Source organism: Oxyura jamaicensis, chromosome 2, assembly GCF_011077185.1.
Source record: "Oxyura jamaicensis isolate SHBP4307 breed ruddy duck chromosome 2, BPBGC_Ojam_1.0, whole genome shotgun sequence".
Lineage (NCBI taxonomy): Eukaryota > Metazoa > Chordata > Aves > Anseriformes > Anatidae > Oxyura > Oxyura jamaicensis.
This window is the reverse complement of record NC_048894.1, coordinates 109,541,935-109,559,536: the sequence shown is the minus strand read 5'-3', so window position 1 is coordinate 109,559,536 and position 17,602 is coordinate 109,541,935. Positions and strand designations below refer to the sequence as shown.

General features: G+C 35.4%; 1 protein-coding gene across 14 annotated transcripts in view; it reads left to right on the top strand.

The window, feature by feature from the left end:
* PIEZO2 (piezo type mechanosensitive ion channel component 2) overlaps positions 1-17,602 on the top strand; it is a 457,465-nt gene that overhangs the window by 246,092 nt on the left and 193,771 nt on the right. For 13 of the 14 annotated variants that reach the window (XM_035318200.1, XM_035318189.1, XM_035318191.1 and 10 more), the window contains exon 3: positions 10,267-10,392. In XM_035318200.1, the coding sequence (XP_035174091.1) occupies positions 10,267-10,392 (126 nt within the window). Of the gene's footprint in view, positions 1-10,266; positions 10,393-17,602 lie in introns of those variants that run through there. The other variant, XM_035318203.1, reaches the window with a different exon arrangement.

Below are 17,602 nucleotides of genomic sequence, written 5' to 3'. Positions count from 1 at the left end.
CCATCTTGTCTGTCTTATTCCTTAAGCACATTTGATAAAGAAGGAACAAAGTTGTGAGCAAACCCTAGGATATTTCAGTTTTATGTGGACAGGGTGTTTTGCAGTCCAGATCATTTGTGTTTTTACAGGGAAGTTGGAATGTCATACAATCATAGAATCATAGAATGGCCTGGGTTGGAAGGGACCTCAAGGATCTTCTAGTTCTAGTTCAGGGATGCCATTCACTAAATGAGGTTGCTTAGGGCCTCATCTAATGTGGTCTTGAACACCTCCAGGGACGGGGCATCCACAACCTCTCTGGGTAACCTGTTCCATGCCTCACCACCCTCTGAGTGAAAAACTCCCTTCTAACCTCTAATCTAAATCTCCACTCTTTTAGTTTAAAACCATTCCCCCTTGTTCCTATCATTATCTACCGTAGTATATGTCAATGAATTTCAGCTCAGGATCTCTTTAATTGGGTCATGAGATGCATTATGTTTTGCTAGAAATTAACTAATGCAAAATTTTAAGAAAGATGGTAGACTCTATGAAAGATGGAGCCTCTAGAACTTCTTGGGAAAGTTTTGCCAAGGGTAGAAATTTGTAGCACAGCTTCCAGTGCAAGTTCAGAACACATATTTATGTGCTCTCACTGTTTTGTGAAAACATCATCCTGTAGGGATTGTTTTGCAATAGCTGTATTAGTCTTATTTACATGGCCTTCTAGCCTTCCCTTCTCACTCTGCCTTCCATCAAGTTTGTTTGCTAGTTATGAATGCATGTGGGTGAGTATTCAACGGAGAAAGTTATTTACCTCCTAGTAAGTACAGATTTTTAATAATGATTTCAGCACTGTAGCAAATGTGCTGCTGTCATTTCCCATTACTTGGGAGTTGTGTGGACTTTGTTGAAGAAACTGAGTTCTGGTTAGAGTTACCTGCTCTTTGTGACCATTACATGTGCATAAGGAAAGTAAGTTGCAAGCAATGCTTCAAACAGATAATAATGGGTGAATTAATTTGAGTTCAAAACAAGCATTATGTGCTAGTAGCAAATATGGAGAGTTGGATTCCTCAAGGGAAGTAGCTGGAACGCTGTATTAAAAGCTCAAATTCTCTTGTGAAAGAACAGTTCTGGCTCAAAATTGCTCAGTGTTCGTATGTGCTAGTATCTGAGATGATATTTCCTGTATTTGACTTGGTACAGTCACCTGTCAAATTGAGAAGCAGACATCAAGTAACCTTTGTTTGCTTTGAAAGCTCACAAGGATCATCTGGAAAAAATAAAAAATGAATGGTTAAGTTCTGAGTCTTGTCTGACAAAATATTTTGTTAACAAAATGGGTAAATTGCCTGTGTAAACTTTCTGGTCAGAGATTATAACTAACTTGAACGATGGCATTGTCTATTGATGCAGAGGAAACAGCTCAGTTCTAGCGGTATTCTGGGCATGAAAACTTCTAGGAAAAACAGGAAATCCTGCAAGAAGCTAGAGTAAGTAGGCATTTATTATCCTATGCAGCAGTTTGTATATTTTCATTTCTAAATTTTTATTTTATTTTATTTTTTTATTACACATAACATTTTTGACTGTTTACCCATGTCTGTTTGGCATTCCTGCAAATTTCAGTGTCTATCTCTAAACTGAGTTTTCTTCCTTCCTGGAGCTCTGTAATATTTAAAAAGAGAGAGAAACACAGAGAGAAATGGAAGGAAATACATAAGTATGTAAAAGAATCTAAAGGAATTTGCTTTTTACAAGCAGACACACAGCCTGGATCAATGTGTTTTATTTTGCTTTAAAAAGTAATGTAAAAATTTTAGCTAATTCCATATTTTGTAATAAACTGTCACAAATTCTTATTGTGTTATGATGTTCTAAGAAATGATGTCATTTGTAATGCAAAAAAACAAAAACAAAAAAAAACACATTATAGTACAAAAGTTAATTGAAATTCAGAAATGGTGTGGTTTTGTTTTATTTTAATGTTTACATTAGACATAAATGTAGATTGCAACATTTGGCTACATAAAGGAACAATGGGCATGTTCAGGAAAGTGTGGATAAAACAGTTGAAATGTTGGGAAATACTTGCTGGAAATTCTGAACCTGAAATCTTGTACTTCTCTGGTCTGAATTTCACCGTGGCCACTTGGGCACATATTTTTAAACACAGCTAAAAATAATGGCATGAAATCTTGAGCGGTTGTTTGTGGATACACATCTTAAGGCTTGGGTCCGGGCAGGTACCAAATGGATTTTGGCATTAGTTAATTGCTCTCTGTTTTTGTCTTGCTGCTGGAAACCCAGTGAGTGAACTGAGAAGTTTTCTTTTCTTGCAGTAATGTCTGCCCATAGTTTAAGGCTCTACTAGGACTAATCCCTCTAGTTAAAGATGATGTGGAAATGTAAGATGTTCTATGGAAAAAAATATACATATGTTTTTTATTAAGCTAAACATACATGTATTGATAACTATGCTTACTATGCAGTGGAAGGATGGCAGCACTTTCACGAAAGGAAGAATTAATTTTTGTTTGTATTATGGCTAGAAATTATTAGCACTTCTTTTAACCATAAAAATGATTACTGATAGCTTCAGAACAGTTTAAGCATTATCTTTTTTGAATCTACTTCGGAAATACGTGTGAGCTTTAGTGAATGAGAGTCAATACGCAGTTGCTTTACTTTGTGTGATGGCAAGTCACTAATCCACCATGTACCTTGTACAAGGCACTCCATTATCAAATTTTATTCTTAGTGTAGTCCTTCCAAATGGTCGCCTTCCTCTCTCCTCAATTCACAGCTTTGCCCTGTTGTGTGTTTCAGCAATCAAGAGGCCAAACCTCTAAAATGGGTTACTAACACTGTTGTCATTATCTCCATTTATTCAAAACATAGCAGACACTGCATATGTTAGAGCTGGTTGAACAGTCTTGTGACATGAGAAAAGCATCCACAGAGATGCTTCTGTCAAATAGGTACAACATCTCTTTACACCTGTGGGTTCATGAAGAACTATGACAGCATGACCATCAATATACAGCTCATTCTGTAGAGCTGAGCATCATTTAACTTCTTAGTTAAGCTGTACTAGCTGTACAGCTACATAGCTGTACTATGCATTTAGGAATACTATAGATATTTTATGTCTCTGAAAGATGGTTTAATGATGTAACTGGTACTAACAGAGGTTTAACATAGTTGTAACAGAACCTGAAACTGAATGTCTCTTTCTGTGCACCTGTGAATGTGCACAGGGAAAAGAAGAGTTGAAAGTGCTGTTATCCATACCCCTCACACTCAAACATAAATACATGTTGCAGCTGTAAGGAGAACCAGGCAAAATTAGCTTCTGCAGAGCACTGACTTGAGCAGTGGGTGGTGTAGAGGTATCTAAAAGGTTTTGACTTCCACTGACTTGCAAGCCAGGTGCTATAAGGCTTGACTATGCAAAGTATCAATACTCTAGCAATAAAGCAGTCAGTCTTATTTTATAAACCTTTTATGAAACATTCAGAGCCCTTCACTCCCAGTTCATGTACTGGAAAGTAAGCATGTGCTTAAAGGTATTCTTTGACAGGGCTAAACTGCTCTGTGCCCTGCAAGTTTTACTAACTATTCATCTCTGAAAATACAAGCTGCATTTAGAACTTGTATATGAACCCTTTCATCATCTTCCTTGGCCATCAGGAGATGTCCCGCTGTCTTTAGCGTCAATTATTGCACAACAGTCCTGATTAATTCAGGAAAGGGGACTGACTCAGATTATTCAGCACAGATATATCAGCACTTATTTAATGCTTATAAACTTTCATCTGTGTATATGTTTAAATGTGTGAATCTGTTTGGTACTTGTGGCCAAAGTGGCAGACATTCATTCTGAACTCAGTGATGACATTTTTCTGATGATCAGCTGAAACCAACCCTAGTTTTTATCACCACTGAGACTTTGGCAGACAACAGCTTCAAATCAGAACTTTCTTTTATCTCTGTAAATAACCTGTGGTATCTTGAGGTGCTTAAAACAGAGGTGGCCCAAAGGTGTGATTTTGGGGAGAAATTATGACATTTTGATTTTTTGTTGTTGTGGATCATGTGACCTCCAAAATCCAGATTTTTCCATAGTACATAAGTTTTCTTAACTTCCCACTCCGATGCCCCACATCTACATACGCCATAGATGATGCTGACAGACTCCTTTTTGGAGCCATGGAGCAGGACACGAGTCTCTGGATCCTGGTTCCAGTTAGGCTCTGAGGTGAAGCTAGGGTTCCTGATGGAAAATCAAGAAGATAAGGTTCTAAAATTACTAGCTGAAATGAATTATGTGGGACTGATCCTGTCTGTGCTGCAGACATTTACTGCAACCAAGCCTTTTCCCTTGAGCTCTTTAGTTTTATGTTTGTCACTTACTGATGAAAAGGTTTATTAAAAAATAAATCCTGCATGTCTGTAATAGAGTATCTTTATTAAATGAAGTGTCACTAGTTCAGAAGTTAAGAGCCCATTAATATTTACCAGTCACTGTGTGCTATCAAAGATTATGAGAAAAATGACTTGTGCTTTGGTATTTTATCTGCTGTGAGCTACATAAAAAGTGTTTTGTAAAAAACCACTCAAGTGAAACCGTTGAGGTAGAATTGAGAGTGTAAAAGCAGTTCACTGTGCAATGTATGGCTAAAGGGATTTTAGAATTATTCCAAACCCAACTGACTTGAGAAAATTCAACACTAAGGTTATATTTAAAAAAAAAAAAAAAAAGTGCAAAGTAATAAAACGTTCATATAAGCTACCCAAACACTCTCAAATCTACTCTGTAGGTGATACTGTGCAGCATCTGTATGATCATGAGAGAAGAAATTACACTGTCTGGGTTGTAAATGGTCTTAATTTAATTTTTAGAATTTGTTATTTTTCTCTATTTTCTCTCTCCTGATTCTAGTACAGCGTGGAGAGTAAACTTATTGCTTCTGCAAGTAGATGCATAGTATTAATAGAAAAATCAGGATAAATCATTAGTAGTGTTATTAACAGTGTAACAGACTCAAACAATTTTCTTGCAGCACACCCTCCAATGGATCAGAGAGAAAAAATGCTGTGTAGAATGAAATGCACCTCGGAAACATCTTAGTAGTTAGTGATTACAATATGATAGGCTCTTCACAACAGCTCTTGGTCTGATTATATAGTAAAAGCTAATATATATGATTTTAAATCGGTGTCAGTGACAACTGACCATTCAGATATTCTGTGTCCTGTTGGCACACACTTTTGGAAGAAGCTCTTCTGAAGTTCTATATGTACAAGTAAAATAAGATAAATAAATCTGTCATACTCTGTTTTATGGAAAAGGGGTATCAGAAAAGATCACAGGACTGCCCATCTAAACATTACGGTGCTATTTTTCTGCATTGGAAACATTGTGACCAGCAGGCTCCACCTTTGCATACAATTGTGATGTAGGCAGTGAAGAGCTGTGCTTGTTGACAGCAGCAGTCCCAGCTGGGCACGTTCAAATAGTTAGTTGTACTGAGGTTGCATGCCTGTGGCTGGGGGGACATGCCATCACTAATCCATCTCTTGGCTGCGTTACTTTTGAAAAATACAAGAATGGATTCCTTTGCCACGTTTGAAAGCTTTTGGCCCTCTTTAATCCAGTTTAGTGTTGCAGTTGAGCTGGCTATAAGGAGGGTAATGAATGCTTTGCATCCTGACCACCTTCCTGCTGGGTTGGTTGCAGGGGAGAAGGCCCTTGCCTAGGAGCCTTCTGGAGGGACTGAGATGCTCAAGCAACCTCCCTGTGTGTTTCTGAAGCACACCCAGGGTACGTTTCTAAAGCCATGTGCCACATTTTGATCCCACTGGGTACCATTAAGAATGGCACACTGCACCTGAAAGCAAACCCACTTTTTTCTAATCTTTCAAGCCAGTTCTAAGGCAAATTCTGCTCTTTTTTTCCAAATCACCACCGTTTGCTGAAGCTGGTGGCACCACATGGTTCTGATTCTAAAATCAGAACCTGGCTGTAAAGTACAAATCCTTTTTTTTTTTTTTTTATGTGAGAAGATTCTTTCTAGATCAGTCTTGATGGACGTATACAAGTCTATACATCTAAGACAGAAGGGAAGCAATTAGTGCTTCCCTTCTTGCATTTTGATTTCCAGTGTGGACTGAGGTGTTGTTCTCCTTTCTCACCATCTCAGTCCTGTACATATACAGTTAATTTTTTCTTTGTGTAATTTCAAACTAAGTTTCCAGTAGAAAGAAAAAAAAAATGTAAGTAAAAATACAGTCAAATGGGTTTATCCAAACCCCACTATAAATTGAAACTCATCCTTTGTCCAAATCTGTCACTTCTTCCTTGGCATAAATTACAGATCCAGTAATTCACTGACTTTTCTAGCACTCCCATTTCTCCCAAGTTGTTGATGTCTCTCCAAAACTCTTGAAATCAGGGGCATAGTATTTCTTACTCTTTTCCAAATTCTTGTAGTATCTAGTTTCTACTGGCACAGCTGAATACTGTACATGCAAAGGTCAGCTGCTCAGTAGGGTCTGACGGTGGTCCTGTTCCACTGATAGCCACGAAGAAAACAGCTCTTTAAGACTGCTGTAACCTACACTGAGCATGTCTGGTTGCCTTCCAGTAGCGTCATATTTACCAGCACACTGAGACTTCATTTATCAGAAGAGTTACTGGTCCTTTAAAATATTAGCTTGGTACAGAAGGAGATGGTTTGTCAGCATTTCAAGAAGTGTTTTGTCAACATTTTTGACAGTTCCTAAAAGGATGACAACTGCACAAGTTCGGTCTTCGTTAAAGAAATGCTTTGTTCAATGTACAGTTCAAAGATTTTTGTTTTCAAGCTTATAAAAATGAATTCTAAAATTAAGGTATGTTTTGGAGATAAATAGCATCTGGAATATTGATAGACGGACCTAAGATTTTTAATAGTTTTTTTTTCTTTATATGGAAACAGTTTGGGAAATTAATGTACATTGGCTAGTTATACTTAAGTTTGTTTTTCTTTAGAGGCTGACTGAAACAATTTTGGTAAATATCCCAATTATAATTTGATGTGAAAAATTCAGTGCTCATTTGAGCACTATTGAACGGTTAACTCCCAAGCTCTGGGGAGAGTTTGTGACCCAAAACTTCAGAAATTCCAGACTCTCCTTAAAAATCTCAAAGATTTAACAGACCTGTTGAGTACATGGCATCTGTATTGTCAAACTGTTTGTCTTCAACTTTAAAATACATTTTTTAAAAATGTATATTCAGAGTATGCAGCTCTCTCATAGTATCATGAGTCTGGGATCTGGTAATGCAGGGAAAAGACCCCAAATACTTGCCCAAAAAGTTTCAAAGTCCTTGCAGGCCTTGTATTTCATTGTATATGACATCACATTCAACAACTGATTTAATAACATGTAGCTTGTCATATATTCACTCTTCTCATGATTTTGAAAATATGAATTTATGCTTTCATAGTGCTTAGAAGTTCTTGTCCTAAGCCAGGACAGTAGGCCAGCTTCAGTACAAGTAGAACAAAAAAGACCCCTGACAAAAAAAAAAAAAAAAAATCTACTTCATGTTTAAGTCTACTTTATGTTTTATAATGCTCTGCAACCTGGGTTGTCTTGTGTATGTAGACTCTGATGGCTGACCAGTACTGTGCTATGCACAGCTTGACCACCTACTACATTTACTAAGTAAATTTACTAAATTTACTAAATTTACTTAGTAAATGTAGCTTCTTTTTCAGATTGCAAAATTTCTTACATGGGCTTGCTCTTTCCATTTGCCATTTTGTTTGAATTCTTCAATGTCTTGATTTAAAAGAAAAAATAATAATAATAATAAGGAAAAAAAAAAGGAAGTTCATTACAGGCATTAGTATTCAAAAGTTGCACTGTCAAGATAGCAATAACGTAACAAATGTTTTGAGTATTAAGTTTTTCTAAAATTGCTAAATCATGTTTATCTGATTCTTTGCATTATTAACTACAATTTGGACCATTGATGATATGCTTGAAATGTGATGGTTTCACACTAATGGACAGCCGAACTCCAAAACACCAGTCACTCACTTCTGCTCCTCAAAGGAACAGGGAGAAAAAATATGATGGAAAAAGGGCTCAGGGGTTAAGGGTGTGGAGATCACTCACTAATTATCGTTACGGGCAAAACAGACTCAAAGTAGGAAGATTAATATAATTTATTATAGATCACTAGCAGACTAGAACAGTGAGAAACTAAAAGCAAACTAAAACCACCTTCTCCCTCAACCACCCTCTTCCACCTCCTCCCCAACAAGCGTCTGAAACTGGCCCTTATCTAACATGGGGCAGTTGCTCGACTCTTCTCACAGAGGCCACACCTGCAGCCCCCAGCTACCAAAACCTTGCTATGTAAGCTTAACACAGTATAAAACAGAAAGCTGATTTACTGGATAGATGCAAAATATGAAGCATACTTTATTTCCTTGTCACTTACCTGTATAGTATATAGTCATAATTATGATATAATTGCTTTGGTACTCAATATTTTACCCTTCATTTTGCCATCCTAGAAATGAGGAAGAGATTTCTGTCACAGAATGCTTTTTGTCTATCTGAAATAGACCTGATCTAAATTCCATGAAACCAGTATGATCTAACTATCAGGTCAAGGACACTCTCCTCTGAGGTACTGGCATCACCAAAGGAAAAAAAAAATACATGCACACTCAGGGCATTTTATCATGTTTAAAAGAAGCAAAAAGTTGGGTATTTAAAGCATCCAGCATGTGAAATTTCTCGTGTTCTGGTTAAGACCATACTGTATAATAAGCAGATGTTGTAAGGGATTATCAGCTCCCAAAGAATTTTATATTTCATTTTACAGAGGAGAGTACTGACTGGTGAGTTGCTTTGCATGCATTGAGTTAGTGACCAAAATCTCCTTAAGGTAGTTCATTTCCCTAGTGCTTTCTCATATCTCTATTTTAGTGCCTTTACATCTTTTCTTATAGTTCAAGTGGTTAGAAACCACTTACCAAATTTCAAAAGGACTTCTGTGAAAGACTCTGTCCATCAAGAATAACACATCCCCCTTAGTGGGTTCTTTAGCCTAAACTAATGGGACAGTTACTCCCTGTCGTGAGCTTTTGGATGCATTTGCTCAGTAACCCAATCTGAGCCAGAGCTCAGGTCAGTCTTGGTCATCACATTCTTTCTAGAAGTTGCTTGCAATGGACCCACACAGAGAAAGAATGAAAGAAACAGGATGCATGTAGGGTGACCCTTTTCCAAGTATGCTCTGCTAGTTCTGCCCTCCACAGCCTTGGTTTTATTTATATGCTGTGTAAGAATTGCAGCAATTTAGTTTGTTAATCTGTAAATTTAAAAAGTTACCTTCAAATGCATGAAGTGGGTGGTATAAAATCTAGGTATAAAATACTTAAGAAATAGAACTTTTATGGTAAAAAGGTCAAGCAGGGTGATAGGTAGTGTTGTCTTTCATCAGCAACAAAGCTTATTGTTAAAGTTGCATATTTTCTGAAATACTAATGGTTTACTTTATTCATCCCTTGCAAATTTGGCTGCCTGTGATGAAGCTGAGTGTTTCCTAGAGGATTTATAAGGCATTTTCTAAGTCTCCATCAAACATTTGCTACTTGCTTTTGGCTATATATATCCAGTAAATCATAGAGGAACTAAGACCAAGTGTATCTGGCACAGTATTCTTCAGTGTGTACTGAAAATTCTTTTCAAAAAGCTACTACAGGAAGAGAAAGAGGGCAGTCTGCACAAAGCAAAGCATTCGTTTGAAAGCATGTCTATATTTCTGAGCCAAACTGAGGTTCTGTTGTTATACCTCCTCCAAAGTAATTTGTTTTGGAAAGTGTAATTAGGTTAACAGGTTTTTATTTTTCCCAAGATTGGAAGTATCATCCATACTTTGTATCAGGTAACATGATGATAAGAATAATGATGTTATTTGTGATGTAAAATTGCTATCTGGGGACTCAATAAACATTTTTTTTTATTTTTTATATCCAAAAGTAAATTAAATATCAGTAATAACAATTGGTAGCTGTTGTAATTAAAGAGTACTCAAAGATAATTTAAGTATGCTTTTTGCTATGGCATTGCTTGGTAAGAGTCAATCAAGAATAATGAGGTTCTGACTTGCAGAAATATCAATGGTCAGAATATTTTTATTGTTTTTATTATTTTTAAAATGTAAGAGATATTAAGAAATTCACCAACTACATATTTGTATATTTTGTCTTCCAGGGCATACAGGACGATTATTAAAATCTCTGTGTTTCATCAGTCTATCATTTCTGCTGCTGCACATCATCTTTCAGATTACAATAAACAGTCTTGAAGCTGGAAAAACTATTGAACCTGGTTTTAACTGTGAGTAAAACCTTTTAGCTTTTATTAGTATTTTAAGTGTGCAGATGCTTCAGTGGTTTGAAAGGTGAAGGGTTGATGGGAAGGCAGTTACCACTGTGCTCTTACGGGTTTGCAGCTTTCTTCCTCTTTCCCAGCTTGTTGCCTTAAGAATTGCCATTACTAGGGCAAGAAGTCTAGATGGGTTTAGCAAAACAGAAAAGTGTTAACTCATTTGTTCCCACACATATTTTTCTCAGTATGTTCTGTTTGGGTTTAGCAATGGTTGTTGTGTATCTTCATCTTTAGGCTTTCTCAAAATTCCCTTAGAACTGGAGGTGGTACACTGTTATTAATTAATAATTCACTGAACTAAGAAAAAAAATAGATATACTAATAAAAACAGCTCTAACCATGTATTATGCCTCTGTCTGATTGAACTCTGTTAAGCAGATTTTTAATTAAAAGTTAAATCTTGACCTCAAGATTTGTTTTTAAACAGTATTTGTCTCTTTCTTGCCTGCATTATATAGGAAGAAGGATTTTCAGGTTTTATTTATATATAAACAGTAATTACAAATATAGTGCATGACCTTTTATATCTTCCTCTCTCAGGAAATGTTCTTCAATAATTCAGAAGCAAATATTCTTTATTGTGCAGAAGTTAATTAAAATATCTATCCAGTGATTTAGATACGTAACCTCCAGGTAGAAACTATTTGTACTTGTCTTACAATTATTATGTTTAACATTTAAAACTGTCAACTTGCCCTTGATAAATGTCCATTTAATTTATCACAGAGTATGCTGCTGCCACTTGAATAAACAGTTATTCTACAATTAAACACAAGAAACCTTATGTGAAGTAAAGCATTTAACTTAAAGCAACAAAATCCTAAAGAAACTTGGAGCACACATTATAATTTCACCTTTAACTCAAACCATTTCTTGAAGTAAAAGACATAATTGTGTTTATGAAATAACGGTGTTAAGTGAAATATCTTAGGCTTTGTCAGTTCAAGTCATAACTTCAAAAGTATATATATATATTTAAGAAATGCTTATTATTATTGATTGTGTGAACTGCATGAGTTGATTTCCTATATCTAATATTCTTGTGATTAATAATATATTATTTGTACTTAGATTATAGCACTTGTATCATTGTTACTGTTTGTAGGGTAGAGAGTTCCTAACCATCCAAGACAGAGAAGAAACCATGTAGTGTTTTCTTCCTCCTGTAGTGAAAATTGGAAGCTACAGTGGAAAACAATTTTAAAAAATTACTTCATTCTGAAGAATACAGTCCTAAAGAAAGGAAGGAGAAGACATACCGTTTCTATCTCTAAATTCAGTATCTTCTATTCTAGCTGCTATTAATAATGATTTCCTTACAAATGGCCTTACAGGATAATGGGTATGGATGTAGTAGTAAATTAAATGTTCCTCAGGCACACTCTGACACTGAGACCAGTTGACATGAATGACCAGCATCCTCACTATTAATCTCTCTTTGGCTCCTGGGCACAAACAGTGTGTTTAAGTTACCTGTTGAGAACAGTATTTGCCCCATGTGAACTCCCAAATTATGCTCAACTTTTTGGGAGAAAAGAAGTGGGCCAACAAAAGTTGTTCCAGAGATTGTTCTAACAGTCTAGCAATACAAAATAAAATAAAATAAAATAAAAATAATAATAATAAAAAATCAGTTGCTGAATTTCAGAGCCAGAGTAAACTGGCACCATTTGGTTCACTGGTATGGTGATAGTTGATCAACTTCAGGTAAAGTTAATTAAGAAGGGAACATGATGCTGGCATTATGGATGCTGGATCTGCAAGGGGCAGAAGAAGTTAAAAAAGGTATAAAGACCATTGAGGATCAAAGAGAGAAAAAATACCAAGTTCTTCGTTAGATTAGTTGAAACATAAATTATTGTCATTAAATAGCATTGGAGAATATGTGGTACTGTGAAGGCGAGGAAAAGACAGAATTCCTACTCCAGAAAGTACTTTGGTAGTACTTCTGCTTGTAATTATTTGGTGACACAGCCCTACTGTATTTCCTGTTCCCCAGCTATATGAATAATGCTTTGTGAAATTGACTACAGCAGTGTGCTAAGCCATAACTGGAGAAATGACAACACCGTGACTTTAGCATCTGCACAGTGTTATGATCTCTGCCTGTTAGAGTTAGCTGTTAATGTTTATTCAACTCTTTTCATTCAATAACAGGAACAGAAGTGTAGACAAGAAGACTGGAGTTTTCTGATTCCCTATCCAGACTGGGATCAACTATTAATGAAACAGTTTTTACAGCTGTTTATCTTATTCTTAAGTCCCGTGTGCCTGACTGGAAATATTCTATAGTCTCTTCTGATGCTTATCATTAGGGACTTTTTTCCCCTTTAATCAAAATGGTATTTTGATTGTCTTGCTCCTTCAGTATACTGTAGAAATGGTGAAAACATTTCCATTTCTCTTTTTGGTTACGGTTAAGTATTTGAAGGCTGCTGTCATGTCTGTCATATACTCCATTCATTCTCTTCTTTTAATAGAACTTCAGTCCCTCCAAACTTTCTTCATGGGCCATGTTTACTTGTTGGTCTACTTCTGTGTTCTCCAAGTGGTCAATATAGTTCTTTGAAGTTCAGTACCCAATGTAAGACAGTAATTCAGCTGAGATTTTTTTAATACGTTCTGAATATAACAATTACCTATATGTCTACAAGTGACAATACCTGTTTGTGTGTTACTATATGTTGTGTTTTTTTTTTTCTTTTTTTTTTTTTTCTAACAGCAGCGTTGTATCCCACTTTTTTTTGTGATTCACTATACCCTACATATCCTTTTCTGCAGAGCAGCTAATGATTTTTTTTTTTTTTTTTCCTAAACCCATATTTATATAGGGTTTAGTGAGTACCCCTACATTATAACAGAAATTTGTGCTTGGCCAGTTTCTTCCAGAATGATTTCAAGACTGTTTTGAATTATGTCTCCCAGTTTGTTCACAGCCCCATGTGAAGGGGCACCATCTGCAAATACTATTGTGAGGGATTTTTGGATATACTGCAATATTTGATTTTTTCTTTAAATTTAATCTTTCTTTTGATTTTGCTGGAACTGAATTTCTCGCTGAGTTTGAACAAATTACACCATACATTGCCCTCATGTAAATGAAGTGAGAGTAGGTAGTGCAAAAGTGGACCAGGACTTTTGGTGCAATACTTTCTAGGCTGAGTCAAAGGGTAATACAAGGAGGAAGGAGAAAAGGTATAATAGCAAAAGAAGAGAAAACAAACAAACAAACAAATAACAACAACAACAAAAAAACAACAAACCCACTTTGTAATTATTTTGATTTGGGTTTAAATGCTCCAAGGATAAAGTACGTGAATTGTCCACATATTCCTACAGTGATTGTTCTCTCTGCTACTTTCCTCCTTCAGGAAAATTAAAGCTGATTCTATGACTTCATCATTTTCGCATCAGAAATGAATGTATTAATGCTTTTATTTGATTCTGTGTTTTCTTTGAAATTTGTTGTATTGTGTAGTTAATCATCTAATTTCTGCCAGTTTAAGAATTGGATGAGAGAAGGGTATACCTTTGTCTTCAAATTCTGTAGGTCACTTTTGGCATATTTAAATGCCAGCTTCTGAATCAAAAGATCATTTCTGTTTTCAGTTTTTCTTTTCACACTGCTGTATTATGTCTTCTGAAAATGTTTTCATTTTAGTAATAGAAACACTTGAAAAATGTTTAAATTAGAGGCATGACACAGACTGTCACCTCTTAAACCTTATACAGTTACAGTTTCATTTTGGAAATTAAAGACAATCATCCCTTTAATAATCTTTTACATCTGGAAGCAGATTAATTTTGGCCATCTGCAAGAGCAAAGCAGAAAGTAGAGTTTTTGACTGATTTTTAAATACTCTGCTCTTATGCTGAAATCTTTTAAATGAGAGTTCATATAGGGAGGAAAAAAGATAAATACAGCAAGCGTGAGCAGCGTTAGTCTTAAGCCATCAAGAGCTAGGTAATCAGTCTTGTTACACTGATGATATTTCCATATAACACAGAATCGGATTTTGAGATGTAGTAGTATTCATGCAGTAATACAATTTTGTTATTAAATTTGTACTTCTGATGAAATAAAATTCTGATTATTAGATTAAGCAATGCCCTTTGCATATAGAATCTGTGAGACAGGCAAAAGCAAATTTGATCACAAGGTAATATAGAGGTAATAAACATAGAAGTAACATAGAGGTAATAAGTTCTTCAGTATGCTTGCTATAGTTCTTTGGTAGGACTGATTTTAAACGTGTTTTTGAAATGACATTTACACCAGCAACAGCAGTGTTTTCCATGATGTTCATTCTAAACTTTACTTTCTGTAAGCTAGTGAAAATATTCTTTATTTTACTAGTCCTCCGTAAGTGTATCCTCTTCTTGTGTTTAGTAGTCTGTAAAAATATTCAAATTTATTTTTCTCTTAGTTGTAGTGGTATACACCCATTTTTTATTTTGTGCTGACTGTACTATCTCTTGGTGTTGAAGTCTACACCCAGATCTATAGAAAAGCTCATTCTTTCAGAACAATATTTTATTCCTTAAGAAATATAATTAATATATTTTTTTTTCTTTCAGCTGTATATTTAATTAGCTATTCACTGATTAAGTTTGTATTCAATGTTTGCTGGAATATCAAAATTGGTATTTCTGGTACTTCTGGATATTTTTCTTGTACCTCCCATAATAGAACTGATGGATCCATAATTAATACCTAAAAATATTTCTAAAGATTTCTGTGAAATTCTGCACTTATTTACTGTGTATACCTTGGATGCTTTATTTACAAAATGGTGATGTGAAGAAAAAGGGAGAATAGACTTAAATCACCAAGTTGCCTAGATAGCTTCTCTGTTAGATCATGGGAACTAAATTAAGATACTTCTCTGCCCCCAGTATGCCGTGGTGAATGTCAAACAAATGCATGCCACCATTGTGGAATCATAACTTTCTGCTTTAGATAAATTTGAAATGATTTCTTGGCTGCAAGACTGTCTTGTGTTTGCATTACTACCAGCATGTCCCTGGGGCTTTGGCTTGTATTAGGAAGCAGCAATATCCAGTACAAACAAATCAGGATTCTCTATTTATTGAAAGCTCAGACTCAGGACTGAAGTTGACCTTTCATAGGAATGAGTACCAGGTACTTTGTATCTAGTGAGATTTCATCTCTTTTATATCCTCCTGAGTATCCTTTCAAGGTTGTGTTGGTTTTGAAAAGTACTGTATTGTAAAGGCCAGCATATTTCTAGGTGGATTTATTAATTCATTGGAAATAAAGACAGTATTTCACTTATAAAGGGGCAAAGGATTAAGAAATTGCATTCAGAGTTTCCTACTTCTATTGCAACAGTGTGTGGCAGTTGCATGCAGGACTTTCAAATACCATGACTTACTTGTTGAACACCTGCCTAGAGTCTGAACATATATCTCATGGACTCTTGTCAGCTATTTGGACACATCATTTCATGCAGGGCTGCCTTCAAGTATTTTGAAAATACTGAAAATTTTGAAATATTCCAATAAACTAATATTCTGATAATGTCCTTGTATCAGCAACTATCCCTGTAAAAATATGAATTTAAAAGCAATGATTGTATGAGTATAAAAGCAACAACCATTTATCCAAATCTCCACTGAGAGAAAAAATTCTTCAGAGATTAGCACAAGTAATGCAAGCATGCATTGTCTGTAATGAGTTCATAGCTGATTAAGATGCTTCCAAACCTGCTTTGCATGACAAGTACTTCTGAAAACTTAAGAAATGAAAACTTCTGAAAAACTTAAGAAATAACAGAAAGGTGGGAGAATGACATTAAGAATAAAAAAAGTATAGTTCCTGTAAATCTCTCGTTGTTTACTGTTTTGTGCATAGGCAATATGCAGTGTCTGAGTCATGAAATGTGTAAAAATGGATCTGTCTGTGGAATCAAGAACTCATGACTAAAAAGGATGCCTAGGTGTGAAAGCTGCTGTAAGATCAGGTTACGTTGGTACAAATAAATTCATTATACAAGGTCCTAGAAAGGCATGTGGTTGTACATTATTACCAATGACCATTTCTGATTGTCATTTCAGTTTTTTCCAAAATTCAAGAATTTATAGCATCATGCAGTAGATCATGTGAAACACATCCTGTGATAAGCCTCTAAACAATGAAAGATTTTAATGTGAGTTTTTTGCCTGACAAAAAAAAAAAAAAAATAAGCAACAATAGTTTATTCTCCACATGAAAGTTAATTTTACTTTAATCCAGTACACGCTGAATGTCATAATTGCTTCAACACTTCCAGTGTAACTTTAAGCAGCTAGGAAATTTACGACCAAGGAAACAGAAGCTTCTGTAATTGCTTCTTAGGCATGTATGATAAGTCTTGCTTAATTTCCTGCTGGGCATTATGCATAACAGTTCAGAAAGTTAGTGTTCATTGTACTTAGGGAGTCTTTATTTCTAAACTCACATGCTTCCATGTAAAAAAACATCAATATTCTAAATATTCTTTTTCAGCATTGACATATAAAACCTTCTGTAAATGTATATAATCATGCTGGAATTAAGTTAGCATACTTATTTGTGTTCCTTCATTTAAGATGCTTTCATTTAAGATTATTAACAAAGAAAAGAAATCGTGTGTTCCAGGTTACGTACAAACTCACCGTTTTCCTGACATGAAACTATTCACCATGAACATGACATGAATGGCAAATAGCTGTTGATTTTGTTTGTTATTATTTGTTTGTTTGTTTGTTTTCTGTCCAAAACTGACTTCAGGATGCACTCTTAGAGTTTATAATTCTCTCTGTGTTCATGATGCAGTGAAAGAAGGAATTATGCTTTGAGGGTATTTGTTGCAGCATAGTACATTTTGAAAGCCCAGTACTGTATCTCATAATCTACATTAAATTTCTGTGATAATTTACATTGTGATATATGTCAGTACAACAATATAAATATCAGACATTTTCAGAGCAAGATAAAACTAAAAATGCAGTACAGATTGAAACTTTGGCTAAATTTTGACTAAATGTTTGAACTCAAGCAGAAAGTTGTCTGACACTGAGTGTCAGTGAAAGGGATCACCTCAGAGTCTGTGTTTTTGACAGTCAGATTGGCACTGGAGAGGAGCTGGGAAGCCACTGGATGCAGGGCATAGCTTGT